General features: G+C 34.7%; 1 protein-coding gene across 1 annotated transcript; it reads right to left on the bottom strand.

Moving 5' to 3' along the window:
- Positions 1-1,369: 1,369 nt before the first annotated feature.
- On the bottom strand, positions 1,370-4,237 carry LOC125177750. The gene is made up of 2 exons (XM_047880091.1): positions 4,103-4,237; positions 1,370-2,040 (listed from the first exon to the last, which is right to left on the bottom strand). The coding sequence occupies exons 1-2, from the start codon at positions 4,167-4,169 to the stop codon at positions 1,370-1,372; spliced, it is 738 nt and encodes a 245-aa protein (XP_047736047.1). The 5' UTR covers positions 4,170-4,237.
- Between the last annotated feature and the right edge of the window lie 20,424 nt (positions 4,238-24,661).

The following is a 24,661-nucleotide window of genomic DNA, read 5'->3' as shown; positions in this document are numbered from 1 at the left end:
ACCAGGCTAACACGAATATGCTGTCAATCTTCGCTAAATGATAAGATAACATATTTAATTTGCTGGTTCCGTACCATTATAAATTATTACAACGCATAAACCGACTGCGAAAACTCTTACGGTGATATTTTTTCCGATGCTCACATGGACTCACTAATCAATTTCGTTATTTTCTACTATATTGTCCTCGCATAATATCGATAAACAACCTTGAACGTCTCAGGTAGCTCTACGTCTTCGGGGGGTGCAATCAAAAAATGCGTTCTGGATCGCGTATCTCTGATGTGTGGTATTTCTTTGTATTTCCATATCGCAACTTGCGAAGTCTCGAACGTTCAGTAACGTCTCTATTCGTTTTCTCTTTCTTTCTGTAACGCTGACACAAAGTTGCGTGCGTTATGCAACATTTATAGGTAACGTCTCGTGAATTCTATAACGCTACTGTGCAACGTTACGTACGTTTTGTAACGCTACTATGCAACGTTACCTACGTTCCGTAACGCTACTCTGCATCTTTACGTGCGTTCTGTAACGCTACTATATATGCAACGTCGCGCGTGATATCTCAGTCAAATACGTTATGCCCGGTTCGTTTTAAAATGCTATTCGGTGACGAAAACACATGTGTGTTATAACACGTTAATGTGATGCAATCAAGTGTATTCAGTAACGCCACTCGAGTGCTCAATTTCAATCCTATTTTACTACGCAATTTCGTGTGTACGAAGAAACTACTTAGTGATGCGAACACGTACGTTCATAAATTCTTTTATTTTAGATGCACTCACGCGCCTACTGTAACGCTATTTTGTGATGCTATCGAATAAGTTCTGTGGAGCAACAATATGGCATTCTGTAACACTTTTTTGTTATGTAATCTAGTTCATTCTGCACAAGTACTCACTGATGTCACCTATGATCAACAAATCCTCTGTCACGCGCAAAGCTTCTTCGATATATAATTATGGAAAATATGTCACAATATATTGCTACTTAAATAGATGACATCTGTACATGTGTTTATGCTTCAAAACTTAACGCTGGTGATGATGAATTTAGAAATATATTGAGAGTTTACCAGCAGACAAATTGAAAATATTTCTTTGGTCGCAAAATTCAGATCCGACATGATTAAATTCTGTCAAAATTATTACAAGGAGTAATCAAGGAACACAAATTTCAAATTCAAATGAATTTTATTTCAACGAAAAAATCATCGAATGTCTTGGTCAGCGACGAAAAAAATCTTCGGACGCTTAAGATTGTTCATATTTGTAACGAGTCCTTATCAGCCCATCTGTATTTACCTCCCAATTTGTTGAAACTAAAACAAAATCATCTGAAATAGGTTAGAGTTGGCGGCTTTTGTTCATATTTGTAACGAGTCCTTATCAACCCATCTGTATTTACCTCCCAATTTGTGGAATTCGGCACGCGAGAGCCGATAAGCGAGATCCTGCACTTCATTGCTCGGTGCCGGTGCAGGCGTAGGAGTCTTGGGTCGCCTGAAGATTTTTGTGACGATAGACAATTTCTTGGCGTGGAGCTCACGCAGCTCGCTCAGTGTGAGGTCAAACAGCGAAGTTGGTTCCTTTTCGATGTTGAGGGCTGAGACTAGGTCGCTGAGGTCGGTTACATCATAGCACCTTTCATCAAATACTCTAGTTTCTCTAATAAATTGATCTAATATTTTAATTCGTGTGATGTATGACCTGACACGCTCATCCAGTTTTCTTCCATCAGGCTCTTCAAATAACGGCTTCACGGAGTAAGTCTTGCACGATTCATGTTTAGGGGACTTCGTAGCACCAATACGTCTCCGTAAACTACTGACGAGTTTCTCACGAGCTTCTGAAGCCTTCTTCTTGCTTAGCATTTCTCGCCAGCATTCATTACTTTTCCCAGTTATTTGTTTAAGTTTCATCGTCTGATATTGCAGCTCCCTCCAGCGGTCGCAATACTGGCACCTGCACATGCCATTCAATAGACCAGATAGCCTGCATCCTTCGCAGTAGATGACCGTTGAGTATATGTTTTCCGCTGCAAAAGATGAAGTCACGATGAGTATTGACTCATAATAAACAATATACACATATTCAAATTATCCAACATGGGTAGCTGCATGAAATACCTAAAAAATATAACTCAGTATAACCCACTGCAGTGAGTGACAGAGAGCGCATTTTCTCGTCGACGAAAATTTGAGGTCACGGACAGACGGACAGACAGACAGACTGACGGACGGACGGACATGGCGAGCACAATAGTGCATTTTTTCCATAAATGAGAAAATGCGCAAAAAACAACAGAATGTCTCACCAAAGAAAGTGAACCTATTCTAAATCAATCTGCTAAAATCAATATTATATATAACGAATTCGAATCTCCCTTCTACTAATTTCGAAGTTAACATCCTGTGTTGGCACTGTTACTATGAGTAAATCAAAGTTTAACGGTATAAATCTTATTTTTCACAGTTAATATAAAATCAGTGATGTATTATTTCACTTGCGGCGTAAATTTATCTAGTTTATAGTAGTTATAAACTACTCTAAATTGATAGTTTATAGTAGCGTTCATATCAGAAGGCCCAGTGGGCATCTGTCCAACTATATTGATATTTGCTGCGTACCATTAACACTAGTCTAGCCTACACGATTAATCTATAATAATCTAATAATTAATCTATATAATATGGTAAGTAGAGTGATTGAGTTGCTGTATAGTTATTGAAACAAATAACAGATGGAGAATTTAAAGCACTAAATTTCTTCACTAGGAAATACTGATCTATATAAACTCTCAGTATAACCGACAGAATTCTGGCTGCACGGCGTCAAGTCTAACAATGGCATCGTGCAATGCGAATATTTTTCAACTTGGAAGCATCAAGATGTAGAAATGATTAAAAAGAATTACTTTTAGTTTTGATTGCATCTTAATGTATTTTAATCTTTTTTATTCCAATTTAAATTAATTAATTAATGACAGATGACATAATGACAGATGACATAATGATAGATGAGATATTTTTTGTAACATGTATACATACACCATGTGTAACTGAGGCATTTATAAACCTATGGAGAAAGTTTTATATTGGCTAGACTGAGGCTCAGTCAAAGGTTGCATGCGATGAAAAACATCGAGTCATCGAGAAGAGAAATATGATTAGTGGGGATAACAATTAATTATATCAGTTTAAGTGAACTTCAACTCAATTTTGCTGAAAAAATCTGAAAAATAATTATTTTGAAAACACTTTAGAAACGCATGAGACCTTAATAGCTTAAGAACCCTTGGCGAACCATTCTTAAATTATCAATCGTGACATTCTTAAAATTAATCAATCCTGACATATAATGAGAGATATTTTATAGTTATTTATATTTTATATTTATATATATTTTATATTTTATATAGATATTTTATTTTTTATATCAGTTAGACTGAAGCTCTTTCATAGATTGCAGGCAATGAGAAACATCGAGAGGTTAAATAAGATTGGTGGCGATGAGAATAAATTATACCATTTTAAGTGAACTTCAACTGAATTTTGCTAAAAAATTTCAAAAATAATTGTGAAAACACTTGTGAAAAGCATGGGACCTCAATAGCTTGAGAACTCTTGCTAACCATTTTTAAAATATCCCACTTTGTATGAAGGAAAAATCTTTAAAGATTTAAGGACTTAGGAATTTTTTGATTACACATTATGTATGATTGTGAAATGAACACAACACTTGAATATAATATCATATGTTTGAATTGAACTCGTTTTAAGCTTAATGACAGGACACGAGTCAGCTGACTCGGTAATTGCAATTAATAATTCTATCAATATAAGTGCATGACTGAAATTGAATGCTGGTTCAATAATTCAGTCTTAAAATAATAAAACAATGCATAAATTGAAAAAATCATAGTTATTTTTGTTAGAATCTACAGAATCTACGAACCAAGAAGTTTGCACAACACTAGTTATTCAGAGTTAAAATTTGCAAAATGCAGAGCATAAATTTCTAGGATATAAATCACTATAAATAATTGTTATGTTCACAATACACTTGCAGCAAAAGTTCAACTGCATAACTGAACTCACCTTCAAGAGGCGATCCAGAAAAAGCATCTACTAGACGAAACATTGCCTGCTGGCTGCTGCTAGCCATTTTTTCAAGCGTACAAACAAATTATTTTCTTTAAGCTGCGAATTTTTGTGCTGCACTCACGAGCGCGTCAAGCGTCGGACTGACCGTAGGCAGGGTGCCCACAGTGACCTAAGCTAATGATATTTCCAGCAGCCTCAGGCCTAAACAATTCTGCTAAGGGGCGTGACTTTATTTCTTTGTACGTTACTGTCTTTGTGTCGAGTGAATGTTAAGGAAACTTCTAGGCTGAGCATAAAGAAAGCATAGCTGAAGAGATGGATGAGATAACCAACTTGTCGGACGATCTCACAGTTTAGATTCGATTTGTATAAATGATATCGCTATCAGATAGATGCATATATTATTGTATTTTCTTCACAAATGTGAGAAAATTCATGATATTAGTAACATAATCATTTTCTTAATCATTTAAATATTCATTTACATAATCATTTAAATGATCATTTATATAATTATTCATAATCCGTATAATCAATTCCAATCTTAATAGAAACAGTCCAATCATTCGTGTGAACAGTTCCAATAAATAGTTACATCATTAGTGCAAACATTTTCGCTATTACCAATCTTTACCAATCATTTGATCATTTTCATTATCTCTATTGACATTAATGTTTGATATGCATCCCTGATTGTTCTTCCTTCATTCAAATAAGAAAATTCATAATATCAGTATCATCATCTGTATAATCAGCATGATCATTACCAACTGCCATATCAACAGTCTCAGCATTCATATAATCAGTTTCAACAGTTTCCTCATCAGTGCAGACATTTTAATCATTGCCGACATTAGAATAAACAGAGTCTACATTTCTAATTTATATTCATTTTTATTTATACATTTATATATAATATCATATATAAATATATATCATTTATATTTTTTTATATTTATTATTATATTATTGATTTATATTTATTATTTACACCACCATTCAGCCTCAACGTTTTCTTACTAGAAAAACTTTTCTTCTTCTTACATATCAAACGTTTTTCTTCGTACTTACTACATTTTTAGTTCCATTTCCAACATTTATGGATAAAGAGGCAATATATTTTCCTAAAAATTTTAATTGGCTATCAATTTCTAGCGCATATTCTCATTTATGAAAAAAGGCGCTATTGTGCTCGTCATGTCCGTCCGTCCTTCCGTCCGTCCATCCGTCTGTCTGTCCGTCTGTCCGTGACTTCACGTTTTCGTCGACGAGAAAATGCGCTCTCTGTCACTCACTGCAGTGAGTACTGAGTTATATTTTTTTATAATAGGCTGTGGTGAGCCGAAATCGGAGGTAACTGTTTGTGGTGATTTGTAAGTTGGTGACGTTGAGTGGTGACTTGGAAGCATGAAATGGTGGTGGTGCAGTCAAGTCAAGCGTGACGATGTTTTCTGGTCTACATGGCCGATTACTGTGGTTGTTTTGTGCTAATTTTAATTACAAATGCAAGTATGGCTTCATTAATTTGTTGTTATTTTCTTTCAAGGTTTGTTCTACTCTCCAAAGGTAGAGGAAAATATTTCATATAAAACATGTATCAGTATGCATGAATTTTTGAACACAAAGAAAGGTTGCACTCTTCATCAGCGGAGCTGTCAGAATTTTAAATAATAGGATATTTCACAGATCTATTAATCAGCGTGACGAATACTTTGTACGTGACCAGCCCAGGCCTTTTTTTAAGCATATATCCTTTTTGGACCCGAGACTTCCAGCTACCCTAGAGGTTTGATCTTGTTTGTCGGTATTATGAACGGACAAGATAGTCGGAAGTAATGAAAATTGATTGGTGCGTTTTACTGAACTCCAAAAAAAGGAACACCATAAGAAATCGCGAATTAAATTCATATAGCACAGAATTCGGTTAAGGGTAAAAGGACCTGCTTATTTTTAATATTATTTTGATCTTTATAATAAACTTGCTATCAGGTTCTTGTTCGTTTAATTACTGACAAAAAATGTTAATGAAGATAATGAGTTTTGGAAAATCGGAACGCTGGTCCTTGCAAACTTGGTAAAGGTATTTTAAAAGGGAAAATTATTTCATAATTAATGGTCAGGCTTCATGGAGGTGAAAATTTTTCATTTCTTTGTCTTAGGGCCGCGGTTCATATTCTCAAGTTCGTAAATTTTACCAAAAAGTCATAAAAATCAGAGAACAAAATTACCGAGAATATCACCATAAAGCTTACATTCCCACACACCCCACATGAAAAAAAACGCTATAGTCTGTGTGAACGCTAGGAAAAAAACGCTAGAAAAAAAGTCTTAAAATTAGCATTTCTGAAGCATTTCTGTACTCTATGTGAGAATATCACCATGAAGCTTACATTCCCACACACAACACATGAAAAAAAACGCTAACTATACTTCGGAAATCTTAAACGCCTCAACTCTCCGATCCCAGTGGATTTGCCGGGACAAGGGCATTAACCGATTTTTTATGCACCTGTTTTTAAAATGTTTTTTTAAGGACTGACCTGTCGCATGCTCATTTTTTAAAAGCATAGAAAAGCTTTTTAAAAACTTTAGTTTTTTTTGTTAAAAAATTGGACGAAAATACCGATGTATATTCTATAAAATAAATGAACAGAACACGAATCTAAAAAAAATGGCGATACGTCGTCGGTAAATTGGTATACACTTTAATTATAACAATTTACAATTACTGCAGGAAGTGGAGTTATAAATCTGGTATATAAGACGATGCATGAAACACGATAAATTTGAAGTACATTGTGTCTGTGTTAGCTTTTTAATCGTAATGTCAATATTTTTCTACTTCATATATAGACAACAAAATTTCGGAATTGCACAAACGAAGCAATATCACGTCATTAAATATTACATTTTTTTTATTAAACTTGAACATGCAGACGAAGGGGAGAAATTCTTCAATTCACCTGCAATTAATTTATTAAATGACGTAATCGATTGTGAGATAAAAAATTAAACTAATAAATAGCCATTAAAAATTTGAGAACCATGCAGTTGCCTAAGATTTTGTAATAAAAATACAAATATTTTCGCAAAGTTTTTTAACCTGATTAAAATTGTGCATTATCCTAACAGTATGCTCAAGTTGAAACTTATTTAATATTTAAATTAAGGATATATCGAACTCCTGCATGTTTCATTAATTACATTATTGATTTCACTGCACTTATTTTTGCTTGTCATCATTAGACCAAAATCGCACGTTTTGGGGCTGAAATAATTCGAAAAATAAAAAATGAAAATAAAATCAAAACAATGAAAAATATAGACACTACGGCACGAATGAAACATTATTAAAATAACTGCAGTAAAATTTATTTTACTGTAAGTAATTCAGACAAAATTAAAAATGAAATAAAAGCAAAGAAAAATATAGACAACACGGCAATAATGAAACATTAAAGTAGATGCATTGAAATTAGTTTTATTGTATGTAATTTAGACCTTATGCACATGTAAATATCTTCACATTGGTCCCTCAACCGTCGCAAGACAATTAAACTGTAAAATTTTATAGCCGGAAGGAGGTTAACATTTATTGATGCCGACATTTATTGGTGTGTAAATGAGAGGCGTCGCTTATTATTGACAGAATTAATCATCAAAAACAAGGTTCATTGATGGCTCGGCTTTAAATTTTCAATTATGAGATAATAATGTATATTTCAATAATAGAACCTTATATACTAATGCTTTAACAAACGTCCGTTTATTTTCCAAAGAGCTTCAATTAGATGAGTTTGTCAAAAGCAATAAAATGTTTATGCAAAATTGATTATTGATAAATCATACCAGGAATTTCGAAGAATATTTAGAAATTCAAACATATCTCAAGAATAGTTCTTACTTTAACCGGCTTGCGATAATGATCTTGAAAATTCAAGTAGAAAAATATTGCTGGCGCTTATTATACAGGAGTTGGAAACTTAATCACAATTATTGTACAGTCGGAGTTGAAAAGATTGTTAATAATATACAGTCCGATCTGATTACATTAATATTTTTAATGGAGAGGAAGAAATTGCTGATACTAGTTAGAAGAACGTTGGGCTTATTTTAGCAGAAAAATATAGACTCTGCTGATGCTAATGATGGTAATAATGAAAATGTTTAGTCTGACGGGATAGATTTTAGAATTGTTGATTTGAACATTAAAATGTAATGTGCTGATTATATAAGTGATGATATTTGAATATTATAATTATTATAAATTATTATCATAAATATTCTCTCATACTAAAAGCGTTCTTGCACATATTGAACTACAATAATCATATTATTTGTGATCGACGCATAAGTTGAGATTATTAACAAAACATCGTCGTGGGAATTTCATTTGCTGTTATGTTAAACATCACTATATTTATTTATTCCCTTATGATAATACTGAATATATTCACTGCCGTGCATATAAGTTCACGCAGCTTCTGTTAACGCGTTCAGCGATGCACATATAGACGCTTCGTTGTCACTATGAGATCTCGTCTCTTCGTCGTGACGAGACCGCCGGTAACAAATCTCGCTGCATACAGCGACGTGTGATCTCGTCTCTTCGTCGTGACGAGACCGCCGGTAACAAATCTCGCTACATACAGCGACGTGTGATCTCGTCTCTTCGTCGTGACGAGACCGCCGGTAACAAATCTCGCTGCATACAGCGACGTGTGATCTCGTCTCTTCGTCGTGACGAGACCGCCGGTAACAAATCTCGCTACATACAGCGACGTGTGATCTCGTCTCTTCGTCGTGACGAGACCGCCGGTAACAAATCTCGCTGCATACAGCGACGTGTGATCTCGTCTCTTCGTCGTGACGAGACCGCCGGTAACAAATCTCGCTACATACAGCGACGTGTGATCTCGTCTCTTCGTCGTGACGAGACCGCCGGTAACAAATCTCGCTGCATACAGCGACGTGTGATCTCGTCTCTTCGTCGTGACGAGACCGCCGGTAACAAATCTCGCTACATACAGCGACGTGTGATCTCGTCTCTTCGTCGTGACGAGACCGCCGGTAACAAATCTCGCTGCATACAGCGACGTGTGATCTCGTCNGAAGTAATAGCCCCATGACCTTTTGCCGATTCTTCTGTTTTTCGTGACTTGATTCACAAGGGATCCAGCCTTTTCCATCTAATCAAACCCGATCTTTCCATAACTCGTCTCTTGAACAAATAAATAATCAATTTGTATAATTATATTTTTTCAGCATAAATAAAACGAGGTCCTAGCTAAGCATGACCAAAAAACTTGAGCAATATTGCTAGGTAAAAAGATTTATAGGAGGGCTTCGTTTGTAATATAACTGAATATCTGTCTGAATAAGATGAAGCCGAGTAGACATTTCAAACGGGTAGAGTAAGTGTAGTTTTTGGATGATTGAGAATTTTATGATTGTCAGAGTGAATTTTGAGACGGTGAGTAGCAACTGCGTGAATGTTAGTATAAATAAGATCTTTGTGTTGGGTATTTGAGAGATTAGCAGCGGTAGTTTTGTTATGGCGACTGAGAATTGGGTGGCAACGAGTGGTAATTGGGTGGCGGTGAGTGGTAAATGGGTGGCTAAGAGTGGTCATTGAGTGGGAGTGAGTGTTAATTCGGTTACTAAAAGTGGTAATTGGCAGAGTGTCTTAGTTGGGTAGCGAATAGTGGTTTTTGGTTGGCAGAAAGTGGTAATTGGGTAGCGAATAGTGGTAATTGGGCGGCTATAAGCGGTAATTGTTTGTGATGAATTGTAATTGGTAGACGTTAAGAGTGACTTGGTAGAGTGAAATAGTGGCTTTGTCTTCACAACGTTGTAGGTGTGAGCTGCCCAGCTTCGGTATCAAAAATCAAATGTGACGATATTATTAATTTTGGTCTGCATGGCCGATTACTGTAGTTATTTTGTGCTAATTGGAATTTCAAATGCGACTGAGCCTGTTCGCCTCATCTTTAATTGTTGTTCTATTATTTCAAGGTTAGTTTTACCCTGTGAAGTTACACGAAAAATTCGCAGAATAAACATGTATACGAAAGACTTTTGTATTTTTTGTAGGCAAAGAAAGGTTGCTCCCTTCATCAGCGCAGCTGTCAGAATTGTAAATAATAGGATAATTCACAGGCCTATTAATCAGCGTGACGAATACTATGTACGTGACCTGCCCACGCATTTTTTAAAGCATATCTTGTTTGGACCCGAGACTTCCAGCTACCCTAGAGGCTTGATCTTGTTTGTCGGTATTATGAACGGACAAGATAGTCGGAAGTAATAAAAATAGATTTGTTATTCATACATAACATCAGTGTAAATATCTTCGCTAGAAGTTTTAAAAGCCACTTAATGCATCACATTGTTCGACGTCTATATATGAACAAATGCTGATAGTGATCTTTTAGGCAGACTGATCTGTTGAGTCTGAATGCGACTTTTGATTAATTGAAAGAAAGTTGTAAACAAGAAAATTTATTTATAATAAATTATATATTATAATTTATTTATATTTTATTTATTATATTTATTTATTTTTTATTTATAAGTTGTAAACAAGAAAATTTTAATTTGCAAAATTAGATATGGAAGATTGGAGTGTGGGTTCCTCGTATAAATTGATGAAGTTTTAAAAGCCACTTAATGCATCACATTGTTCGAAGTCTATATAAGAACAAATGCTGATAGTGAACATTTAGGCAATCTGATCTACTCTAGGCAAATGTTATTATTCTGACAACCTTGTTAAGTGCTTCTTGGATTGATTAATTGAAGAAAATTGTAAACAAGAAAATCAGATAAGGAAGATCGGAGTGTGGGCTCCTCGCATAACTTGATGAAAACACTTTAAAATCTGAAATAATTTATCAACGGATTACACTGCTCCAGACATGGACACTTTTTCCGGCCATATTCTTATGCCTGAAATTTATATTCTCATCATTATGAATTTTATATTCTATTATAAAATAAAATTTAAAATATTATTTTATATTATATTTTTTTATATTCATTGTCTATTTCATATTCTAATCAGACATTTGGTAAAGTGTGTACCAGATCTCTTATCAAATAACTAACGTTGACGAGTGATGAGGTACATGGAAAAAAATGGTAACGCTCGTTCAGTTTAAGAGATCGTTTGACTTGAGCTACGATCTCTCAGCCCATCCCTGCGGACACGCCTGAACAATAGCCTTAAGAGTTTTTTATGTACGTGCTTTTCAAAGACATATGACCTCTCGCATGCCTATTTATTTGTCGTATGCCTATTGTCAACAAAAAAAACTTTTTTGTGCACGTGCATTTCAAAATTTATTTGTTATATGCCTGTTGTTAACATAAAAATCTTTTTTTTGTGCACGTGCATTTCAAAGACACATGACCTCGCGCATGCCTATTTATTTGTCGTATGCCTATTGTTAACAAAAAAAAACAGAGACGTTTCTCAAAAATTCGACTGCATCTGGATATGCACATGTGATTTATTGCTAGACACAAATAACGATAAATATTCAATGAAACGCATTAACAAAAGACAAATGGAAATAGCGATACTGCAACGATAGATAGCAAGTGTCTCGATTGTTATGAAAATGTAAGAGTCGAATTTTTAAAAAATCTGGTAAACTACATTGATGTTAATATCGTATTCTGTTTCAGTTTTGGCCATTGGACTAAAATGTTAGTGTCATTCATGTCATGTCTCATAATGGAGATAATATATTTCCAAAATAACACAGAGGGAATGAAAGAAATATATTTCTTTTGAAGCTTAAATGTGGGATGTGAATTTGAAAAAAATTTACCGAAGAAGAACAGGACTAATCAGTGAAAATTCAATTGATATGAATCTTAGATACACAATAAAATTTTCTCGATGGTATATCTTGGAAACAAAATCAATCATCACTCAATATAATTAGGAATATTTTCAAAGTAATTGACTAATGCTTTAACAAACGCCCGTTCATTTTCCAAGCAGCTTCAAGGAGATAAATTTTTAATCTAATGAGAGCTTGCGCGTGATTAATGAACGATTAAACAAGCGTCGAATTACCAAACATTTATGCTATTCCTATAACATTTCAGGCAAATCTCTTACCCGGCATCGACAACCTCTTCATAGCTTTTGGCTTACGATCGTGAGAATCTTAACTGTAGGGAACAACGCTGACGTTTGTTATACAGGGTGAACTAGAATAAACTGACCCTTTTAATTTGTTAATAAATAAAAAACTAAGAACGTTATAAAGTTGAAACTTGTTTTGTTTAAAAGAAGAACATTTTTATGGTATTATTGTATCCTAGTTTTTAGGATACAATAACTAACTAGGATACAATATTACATACAATATTTTAACTAATACATATTATTAATACATAATAAATATTTTAACTAATACAATAATAAAATATTGTAATAGGATACAATATTTCAACTAGGATACAATATTACCATAAAAATGTTCTTCTTTTAAATAAAACAAGTTTCAACTTCATAATGTTGTTAGTTTTTTTATTTATTAACAAATTAAAAGGGTCAGTTAATTCTGGTTCACCCTGTATATAAAAGAGTTGGTGATGAAAACGTTATATTATTATTAAACGTTAACTATTTTACAGTCGGCACTAATAAAATTAATGTATGTAATGGAGCGACAACTGCTGATACTAATTAGAATAACTTTGGTTATTAATAGAAAAATATATTCTCTGCTTATGCAAATGCTGGTAATGATGAAAATATTTGGAATGTTGAGATAACTGTTGGAACTGTTAACTTTTGTTAACTTTGGGACTTTTGAAATGAAGAATGGTAATGATTATGTTGATTATTTAAATGATGATACTGAAATTATACATTTTCTCATTTGAACGAAAGAAGAACTATTACGAATGCATTCATCTGACACTAACTGACAAAGACGATGGAAATTATGGAATGATTGGTAATGGTTGAAAATGATTGCACTAATGAGATAACAATTGGAACTGTTTACATGATGATTGGACTGTTTCTTTCGAAATTGGAATTAATTATACGGATTATGCATGATAATGCAACTGAATATGTAAATGTATATGTAAATGATTATGTAAATCAATACGTAAATGATTAGGTAAATGATTATGTTTATGAAATAGTGAATTTTCTCACTTGTGTAAAGAAAAAACAATCAGGAATGCGTCTATCTGACAGCGATATCATTTATACGACTTGAATCTAAACTGTGATATCGTCCGACAAGTTGGTTATCTCTTCCATATCTTCAGCTATGCTTTCTTTATGCTCCGCCTGTACGTTTCCTTAACATTCACTGAACACAAAGACAGTAACGTACAAAGAAATAAAGTCACGCCCCTTAGCAGAATTGTTTAGGCCTGAGGCTGCTGGAAATATCATTAGCTTAGGTCACTGTGGGCACCCTGCCTACGGTCAGTCCGACGCTTGACGCGCTCGTGAGTGCAGCACAAAAATTCGCAGCTTAAAGAAAATAATTTGTTTGTACGCTTGAAAAAATGGCTAGCAGCAGCCAGCAGGCAATGGATTACGAAGATGTTTCATCTTGTACAACGACTCTTGATGGTGAGTTCAGTTATGCAGTTAAACCTTGTGAACATAGTTACAGTAATTTAGACCCTAAATATTTATACTGTGCATTTCGCAATTTAACTTTGAATTGGTTTCAAGTGATGAGTAAACTTTTTGTTCGTAGTGATGAATAAACTTCACGTTTTGTCTATTCTGTACATTCTAAAAAAAATTAACTTTGAGTTTTCTTGATTTATGCATTGTTTTACTTATTTAAGGCTGAATTATTGAACCAGCATTCAATTTCAACCACTGGCTGATATTGATAGGAGTATTAATTGCCTAGTCAGCTCACACGTGTCTTGTCATCAAGGTCAAAACGTGTTCAATTCGTAACAGTTGCTTTTAATATTAAAGTGCCGTGTTAATCTCACGATCATGCAAAATGTGCTAAAAAGTACTAAAAATTTTAGATTTTTAAATCTCTGCTGCCTAAGCGCTTTTAGCGCATTTTTGCATCTATGGAAAAAAGCGCTATTGTGCTCGTCATGTCCGTCCGTGACGTCCGTCCGTGACTTCACGTCACGGATGGACGAGAAAATGCGCTCTCTGTCACTCACTGCAATAAGTAATGAGTTATATTGTTGACCTTCATACAACGTGTGACAATTTAATAATTGATCGCTAAAAGAGTATCCTGGTACTGAGGTTAATGCGTTTCAGACGAGATTTCAAACGTGTTTTTTTTTGTGAATTACTTATCAAAATTTGAGTTCAAGCTCATTTCAATTGATATAATGAGCTCTTACCCCACGAATATTTTATCGTGGAAATACAAATTATAACCTAGAACTTACAAATTTTAATTATAAGATTCTAAAGTTATTTAAACGACATTCACTTCAGTTTATTCCTTTACGGTTGAATTGTCACCGCAGCCAATAAATCTTAAAAATCTCATTTTAAAGGTGTAATTTTGCAAATTAATCATCACAATTTCGGTTCAAGTTTATTTTAATATGTAAAATTGATACTAATCCGCTTCTGAGTTTTTCCATCGCCTGCATTCTCTTGCTTATTCTGACAGAGATCAGGCTGGTGGAGACAGAGATCATCAAAAAATCAATACATTAACTAATTGTTTATTTAAATTAATTAATTAAAATTAATCAATCATTTTTATAATGTAATGCATAACATATTGAAGAATATCAATGTTGAATGCTGTCAGTGATAGCGATGAAGGCCCATAGCATAAAATTCAGTAAGCATGTATTGGAAAGTTCTTATATGATTATTCACTTGTATAAAAATGCAATGATAATTTTGATATATGTAACCTCAGCTTAGTAGAGAAGAAATAGTTAGAACTTAGAGTTAGAATAAATTAGGAGACGAGAACTGGCCAGCATTAAGTCATGCTGTTCAGTATCTTGCATTAATCCTCTGTTATTTGATTTATTTCGTATGCAGCTGCTCAGTCACTTAATTAATCAGTCCAATTATGGCTCCTACAATTAGAAAATGGATGTGGACGTTAATTCGTACGTAGGAAATGATAATATCGCTGCACTCACGACCAAATAGCCATGTAAACGTTTGTACAAACTTGAAAGTACTTTATGCGTATAACTCAAATGATGTTAAATCATCATTGTTCCGATCCTTTTGGCATTAAAATGCGGTTGTCAAAATTTATAGATTAGAAATGCGTAAAATGTTTTCCTCTTCGAATTGAATACAGGGTGAACGCAAAATTTTAGCTACTGAATTTCGAACAATCATATTTTCCATTATTTGCAAATAATTTTAGCAAATTTATTAATCGTTGGTATTATTTCTTTGTATTTTCATGACATAGTTTTTAATAGATTTCTTATAAACGCATGTTGTTTAATTTGTGTACGAGTAACTCATGTATTTTGATTTCATACTAATCGTGATATTTTCCATTACATGCAAATAATTTCAGCAAATTTATTAATCGTTGGTATTATTTCTTTGTATTTTCATGACATAGTTTTTAATAGATTTCTTATAAACGCATGTTGTTTAATTTGTGTACGAGTCACTCATGTATTTTGATTTCTTACTAATAGTGACTTGATCTTTTGCAGCGGAAAACATATATTCAACGGTGCCCATGTTGTATAAATGATTTAATAATGTGTATTTTTTTATTATGAGTCAATACTAATAGTGACTTCGTCTTTTGCAGCGGAAAACATATATTCAACGGTGATCTACTGTGAAGGATGCAGGCTATCTGGTCTATTGAATGGCATGTGCAGATGCCAGTATTGCGACCGGTGGAGGGAGCTACAATATCAGACGATGAAACTTAAACAAATAACTGGGAAAAGTAACGAGTGCTGGCGAGAAATGCTAAGCAAGAAGAAGGTTTCAGAAGCTCGTGAGAAACTCGCCAGTAGTTTGCACAGACGAGTCGTCGAGAATAAGTCCTCTAAACGCAAGATTTACTCCGAGAAGTCAGCATTTAAAGAATCTGGCGGGAAAAAGATGGAAAAGCGTATGAAGTCATATATCACTCGAATTAGAATATTAGATCAATGTATTAATGAAATTAAGGTTAACGATGAAAGCCGCTACAACGTAACCGACCTCAGCGACCTGGTCTCAGCCCTCAACATCGAAAAGGAACCAACTTCGCTGTTTGACCTCACACTGAGCGAGCTGCGTGAGCTCCACGCCAATTTTGCAAAACTTACATGCATCTTCAACTACGCACTTCGATCTCCTGTTCGATTTTTTCGGTGCATCTTGTTTCGAAGAACCGCATTCCTTCTTAACAATCTTGTTTACTTTCCTCCCAGCCATCGAAATGTCTGTCATCTTTCTTAATTGTTTAATGATTTCCAGGTTCCTTCACTGAGATTTAGCTAGGGTCTCTCACAGCAATAAATCACCGGAAACAATAAATCACTGGAAACAAGCCTGATGAACACAACCGCCCTATGGTAGTAAAGTTCCGGAAGTACAGCACAGCCGCTCGACGGTAATAAAGTTCCGGAAGTACAGCACAACTGCCCGACGGTACCGGAAGTACAGCACAATCGCCCGACGGTAATAAAGTTCCGGAAGTCCAGCACCACCGCACGACGGTAATAAAGTTCCGGAAGCAATTCAAGGAGGAAACAAGTCTGTCAGGCTCGTGGAGCGACTACACAACACGTCTGATCTCCCCACGTCTCAATCTGAACTCATGAACTCAATCTGAACTTTATGCACCTGTTTTTAAATTTTTTTTAAGAAGGACTGCCCAGTCGCATGCCCATTTTTAAAAAGCATAGAAAAGCTTCTTAAAAACTATAGTTTTTTGTTAATTGAGAAAGATAGAGAAGCTTCTTAAAAACTGTGGATGTTTTTTTAAACAAAAATTTGGGAAAAATAACGATGAATTTCTTATGAAATAAAGTAAACAGAACACGAATCTAAATGGCGATACGTCGTCGGTAAAGTACCTACACTTGAATTATAACAATTTACAATTACTGGAGGAAATTGAGTTATAAATTTGGTATATAACACGATACATGAGAAGTACATTGTGTCTGTGTTAGCTCTTTAATCGTAATGTCAATATTATTCCTACTTCTGATATAGACAACAAAATTTTGGAATTGCACAAACGAAGCAATATCATGTCATTAAATATTACATTTTTTTGGAAACTTGAACATGCAGACGAAGGTATAAACTTCTTCAAACCTGCACGAGTCCGTGAAAATTAATTGAATAAATTACGTAATCGTTTTTACGTAATTTAATTGATTTATTATTATGTTATTTACGCAATTGATTTTTTAATTTAAAAATTCCATTAAAGATTTTTCAGAAAAACCATTAAAGATTTCAAGATTTTGGACTAAAATTACAAATATTTTCTCAAAGTTTTTGAATCTGATTAAAATGGTGCATTATCCTAGCCGTATGCTAAAGTTGAAACTAATTCAATATTTTAATGAAGGATATATCGAACTCCTGCATGTTGCATCAATTAAATTGTTATCACACTGCACATATTTTTGCTTGTTATCATTAGTCCAAAATCGCACGTTTGGGGCTGAAATAATTCGAAAAATAAAAATTGAAAAATAAAATAAAAACAAAAACAATTATAGACGATACGGCATTAATGAAACATTAAAGTAGCTGCATTAAAATTAGTTTTATTGTAGGTAATTTAGACCTTATGCACATGTATATATCTCCACATTGGTCTCTCAAACGTCGCAAGACAATTAAACTGTTAAATTTTACAACCGGAAGGAGGTTAACATTTATTGGTGTGTAAATGAGAGGCGTCGATTATTATTGACAGAATTATTCATCAAAAACAAGGTTCATTGCTCGGCTTTAAATTTTCAATAATGAGATACTAATGTATATTTCAATAATAGAACCTTATATACTAATGCTTTCACAAACTTCCGTTTATTTTCCAAAGAGCTTCAATTAGATGAGTTTGTCATATGTAATGAACGCTTTTGCAAATATTATGATTTATTAATCAAATCAAGAATTTCGAAGTATATTTAGAAATTCAATAATATCTCAAAAATAGTTCTTACTTGAACCTGCTTGCGATAACTATCGTGAAAATCAAACTGCAGGAACAACGATGCGCGTATTGTACAGAAATTTAAAACTTTGTTATGTAACAATTATTGTGCAGTCGGTACTGATTACATTATTATTTTTAATGGAGTGGAAAAACTGCTGATAATAGTTAGAAGAACTTGGATTTTAGCAGAAACTTATATAGACTCTGCTGATGCTAATGATGGTAACAATGAAAATGTTTAGACTGACGGGATGGATTTTAGGATTGTTGATTTGAACTATAGAATTGAGTATGCTGATTATATAAGTGATGATACTGATATCATTATTATTCTCTCATACTAGAAGCGTTCTCTCAAATATTGAAAATCATATCTTTCGTGATCGACGGAAAAGTTGAGATTATTAACAAAACACCGTCGTGGAAACTTCACAAGCAGTCTTCAAACATCACTCTATTTATTTATTTCCGTTATGATAATAGTGGATATATTCACTGCCGGGCTTCTAAGTTCACTAGCTTCTGACAACGCGTTCAGCGATGCGCATATAGACGCTTCGTTGTCACTGTGTGATCTCGTCTCTTCGTCGTGACGAGACCGCCGGTAACAAATCTCGCTACATACAGCGACGTGTGATCTCGTCTCTTCGTCGTGACGAGACCGCCGGTAACAAATCTCGCTACATACAGCGACGTGTGATCTCGTCTCTTCGTCGTGACGAGACCGCCGGTAACAAATCTCGCTGCATACAGCGACGTGTGATCTCGTCTCTTCGTCGTGACGAGACCGCCGGTAACAAATCTCGCTGCATACAGCGACGTGTGATCTCGTCTCTTCGTCGTGACGAGACCGCCGGTAACAAATCTCGCTGCATACAGCGACGTGTGATCTCGTCTCTTCGTCGTGACGAGACCGCCGGTAACAAATCTCGCTGCATACAGCGACGTGTGATCTCGTCTCTTCGTCGTGACGAGACCGCCGGTAACAAATCTCGCTGCATACAGCGACGTGTGATCTCGTCTCTTCGTCGTGACGAGACCGCCGGTAACAAANAACCGACCTCAGCGACCTGGTCTCAGCCCTCAACATCGAAAAGGAACCAACTTCGCTGTTTGACCTCACACTGAGCGAGCTGCGTGAGCTCCACGCCAAGAAATTGTCTATCGTCACAAAAATCTTCAGGCGACCCAAGACTCCTACGCCTGCACCGGCACCGAGCAATGCAGTGCAGGCGCTCGCTTATCGGCTCTCGCGTGCCGAATTCCACAAATTGGGAGGTAAATACAGATGGGCTGATAAGGACCAGCAACAAATGAGGAACAGCCGCCAACTCTAACCTATCTCAGACGATTTTGTTTTAGTTTCGACAAATTACAAATTGGGAGGTAAATACAGATGGGCCGATAAGGACCAGCAACAAATGAGGAACAGCCGCCAACTCTAACCTATTTCAGATGATTTTGTTTTAGTTTCGACAAATTGGGAGGTAAATACAGATGGGCCGATAAGGACTTGTTACAAATATGAACAGCCGCCAAGTCTAACCTATTTCATATGATTTTGTTTTAGTTTCGACAAATTGGGAGGTAAATACAGATGGGCTGATGAGGACTCGAAACAGATTTTGAACACCCGCCAAGTCTAGCCTGTGTCAGACGATTTTGTTTTAGTTATCAACTAATGATACATAAATGTACATAAAATGAATTGATGGCTGTGAATTTAAATTCCTACAAATAAAATTTCTCGAAACTTGAAATTTATGCTATTTTTATAATCCTTTGAAAAAAGTTTTGACAGAATTAGCTCTTGTTTGAATTGACTCCAAGGATTTAATTAGAATTTGCAATTTATTCGGTTTGAAAACTGTAAATATCTTTTTATTAGATTTATCAATCAATACAAACGGACGATTTTAAAATATCAATACGCGAATACTTCAGAGTTGCATTGAAGTAGCAATGTTTTATATTGTCCGCCACGTGAATGTGTTGGTTATGAAGATACTTTTATGAGTGTTCGAGATCACGTCACAAATTAGCATCCCAAATAGCGAGTGATAGTGTCACAAAGTGACGTTACAGATGCACTATATTACAGATGCACTATATTACAGATGCACTATATTACAGATGCACTATATTACAAATGCATTATATTACAAATGCAATATGTTAATAAGAAAGTAGCTTTACGAAACGCACGAGCTTGCGTCGCAAACTATCATAACAGAAGATTTACTTATTTACCCTATAAACGTATGAGACTTCGAATAATAACGAAAAAAAACAGGGTAGCGTAACCGAGTGCACTGGACATAGCATACAAGCGTTACGGTACAGCCGAGACGTCAATAAATAACGTTACTGAGTACAAAAAAATGTAGCATATCATGAGTTGTCGTGTATTAGCGTTACAGGACGCTCGTGTAATAACATTACAGGACATTGTATGATTGGATGTAACATTACGTTACAGGACAAGAAGTAATTACATTTTCGTTCGTACGTATAGTAACATATTAGCGTTATACAACACTCTACAGACGTCACTTCTAAGCGTTACAAAACTTACAGTTCGTTAAATATTAGCATTACATAGCACAGCCAACAGCGTTACATGACCCTCTAAGACGTCACATATTAGAGTTACAAAACGCACGATACGTCACATATTAGCGTTCCAAAACGCACGATACGTCACATATTAGCGTTACAGAACGCACGATACGTCACATATTAGCGTTACAGAACGCAAGATATGTCACATATTAGCGTTACAGAACGCAAGACACGTCACATAACAGCGTTACAGAACGCACGATACGTCACATAACAGCGTTACAGAACCCACGACACGTCACATAACAGCGTTACAGAACACACGATACGTCACATATTAGCGTTACAGAACGCGCGATACGTCACATAACAGCGTTACAGAACGCACGATACGTCACATANCTCGTTGTGGTGGGCCTGCTCCTCGTTGTGGTGGGCCCGCTGCTCGTTGTGGTGGGCCCGCTGCTCGTTGTGGTGGGCTTAAAAATTAGAGAACAAAACTACCGAGAATATCACCATAAAGCTTACATTCCCACACACAACACATGAAAAAAAACGCTAACTTTATTTCGGAAATCGTTTGACTGGAACTCCTCATCCCTGTAGATATGCCGGGACAAGGGCATTAACAGATTTTTCATGTTCCTGTTTTTAAAATTTTTTTTTAAAAGGACTGACCTGGCGCATGCTCATTTTTTTGAAAAAAGGAAAAGCTTCTCAAAAACTTCAGATTTTTTTGTTAAATTTTTTTTACAAAAATGACGAAGATATGCAAAATTTTCAAAATGTTTTTTTAATGAATGACCTGTCGCATGCTCATTTTCAAAAAAAGATAGAAAAGCAACTAAAAAACTTTAGATGTTTTGTTAAACAAAAATTTGGGCAAAAATACCGATGTATATTCTATAAAATAAAATTAACAGAACACGAATCTAAATTGCGATACATCGTCGGTAGATTGGAATACACTTTTATTATAACAATTTACAATTACTGGAAGAAATAGAGTTATAAATATGGTATATAACACTCGTATATGAAATCAGAGACGTACATTGTGTCTGTGTTAGCTCTTTAATCGTAATGTCAATATTATTCCTATTTCTGATATAGACAACAAAATTTCAGAATTGCACAAACGAAGCAATATCACGTCATTAAACATTACATTTTTTTGAAACTTGAACATGCAGACGAAGGGGATAACTTCTTCAAACCTGCACGAGTTCCTGAAAATTAATTGATTAAATTACGTAATTGATCACGAGATTAAAAATTGAACTGATAAATAACCACTAAATATTTGAGAATCATGCAGTTGCCTAAGATTTTGTATTAAAAATACAAATACTTTCGCAAAGTTTTTAACCTGATTAAAATGGTGCATTATCCTAGCAGTATGCTTGAGTTGAAACCTATTCAATATTTAAATTAGGATATATCGAACTCCTGCATGTTGCATTAAATTGTTGATTACACTGCACTTATTTTTGCCCGCCATCATTACGTAGTCCAAAATTGCACGTTCTGAGGCTGAAATAATTTGAAAAATTGAATATGAAATAAAAGCAAAGAAAATTACAGACGATACGGCATTAATGAAACATTAAAATAGATGCATTGAAATTAGTTTTATTGTAAGTAATTTAGACCTTATGTAAATGTATATATCTTCACATTGGTCCCTCAATCGTCGCAAGACAAATTAAACTGTAAAATTTTACAGCCGGAAGGAGGTTAACATTTATTGGTGTGTAAATGAGAGGCGTCGCTTATTATTGACAGAATTAATCATCAAAAACAAGGTTCATTGAAGGTTCAGTTTTGAATTTTCAATAATGAGATAATAATGTATACTTTAATCGTAGAACCTTAATAATGCTTTCACAAACGTCCGTTTATTTTCCAAAGAGCTTCAATTAGATGAGTTTGTCAAAAGTAATAAATGCTTATGCAAAATCGATTATTGATAAATCATACCAGGAATTTCGAAGAATATTTAGAAATTCAAACTTATCAAAAGAATAGTTTTTACTTTAACCGGCTTGCGAAAACGATCGTGAAAATGCAAAGGCAGGAACAGTGCTGGCGCTTATTATGCAGAAATTGAAAACTTTTTTAACAATTATTGTACAGTCGGTACATAAATTCAATAATAATTGAATGTATGAGGCAATGACGTCATACATTAATGTTTTTAATGGAGAGGGAAAAATTGCTGATACTGGCTATATGAACGTTGGTTTTTAGCAGAAAAATACTGCATAGACTCTGCTGATGCTAATGATGATAATAATGAAAATGTTTAGACTGACGGGATGAACTTTAGAATTGTTGATTTGAACTATAAAATTGAGTATGCTGATTTTATAGGTGATGATACTGATATCACAAATATTCTCTCATACTAGAAGCGTTCTCTCAACTAGTGAACTATAATAATTTATATTCGTGATCGACGCAAAAGTTGAGATTATTAACGAAACATCGTCGTGGAAATTTCATTTGCAGTTTTCTAACATCACTCTATTTATTTATTCCCTTATGATAATAGTGAATTTATTCACTACCGTGCATCTAAGTTCACCAGCTTCTGTGCACGCTTTCAGCGATGCGCATATACGCTTCGTTGTCACTGTGTGATCTCGTCTCTTCGTCGTGACGAGACCGCCGGTAACAAATCTCGCTTATTTCTGTACTCTATGTACTATGTTTGAAGCATTTCTGTACTCTATGTACTATGTGTGAAGCATTTCTGTACTCTATGTACTACGTTTGAAGCATTTCTGCACTCTATGTATTATGTTTGAAGCATTTCTGTACTCTATGTACTAAGTTTGAAGCATTTCTGCACTCTATGTACTATGTTTGTAGCATTTCTGTACTCTATGTACTATGTTTGAAGCATTTCTGCACTCTATGTACTATGTGTGAAGCATTTCTGCACTCTATGTTCTATGTTTGAAACATTTCTGTACTCTATTTTGCACAAACCTCCCCTCAAAAATTTAATTTACAAACGACTCGAGGAAAGTCTTCCTCGAAACAATTTACTATTTGAAACATTTAGAACTTTTGGTCGTTTGCATTGCTTAGATTTGTGAAAGGACTATTTGTATCGTTTTTTATTGCAAGATATTTTTTATGATAAAGTTTAAATATTTTTGGAAACATGTGTTTCATATAGCTAGACAGCAATTCAATGTCCACAATATATTTCTGCATCTCACATCTTTGAGGCAGGTTATTCTAGTGAAGTATTTTTATATCTTCTCAATAGTTCTCATACTCTCATTCGCAGAGTTAGAGAAGACGTAGTGTACATGCATGCTCATACGCGTACGAATAGATAATATTCGTACGCGTATTTTCGTAATTTCCATGTGTATATGTATTCTCATACATATACAGTACACATGAAAAAGAGAATAATAATGAAAATATAAATGATCACTAGCGTGTGTCTTGAACAAATAAATAATCAATTTGTATCAATTATTTTTTTAGTATGTATATAAATACGAGGTCCGAGCGAAGCACAGCCCCAAAACTTGAGCAATATTGCTAGGTAAGAAGATTTAAAGGAGGACTTAGGTTTGTAATGTAACAACATTTTATATCTGAATAAGATGAAGCCGAGTAGATATTTCAAACGGGTAGAGTAAGTGTAGTTTTTGGATGACTGAGAATTGAATGATTGTTACAGTGAATTTTGTGACGGTGAGTAGCAACTGATTGGATGTTAGTACAAACAAGATCTTTGTGTTGGGTATTTGAAAAGTTAGCAGCTGGAATTTTGTAATGGTGACAGAGAATTGGTGGCAATGATTGGTAAGTGAGTGAT

The sequence above is a fragment of the Hyalella azteca genome, unplaced genomic scaffold, assembly GCF_000764305.2.
Source record: "Hyalella azteca isolate HAZT.00-mixed unplaced genomic scaffold, Hazt_2.0.2 contig4627, whole genome shotgun sequence".
Classification (NCBI taxonomy): Eukaryota; Metazoa; Arthropoda; class Malacostraca; order Amphipoda; family Hyalellidae; genus Hyalella; species Hyalella azteca.
The sequence above is the reverse complement of the archived record's forward strand: the minus strand, read 5'-3'. Positions and strand labels throughout refer to the sequence as shown.

Excerpts from the sequence above, each read along its gene's own strand:
- LOC125177750 (XM_047880091.1), bottom strand. The coding sequence starts at position 4,169 with ATGGCTAGCAGCAGCCAGCAGGCAATGTTTCGTCTAGTAGATGCTTTT. Across the intron at positions 2,041-4,102 it reads TTCTGGATCGCCTCTTGAAG|CGGAAAACATATACTCAACG; the intron begins GTGAGTTCAGTT and ends CATCTTTTGCAG.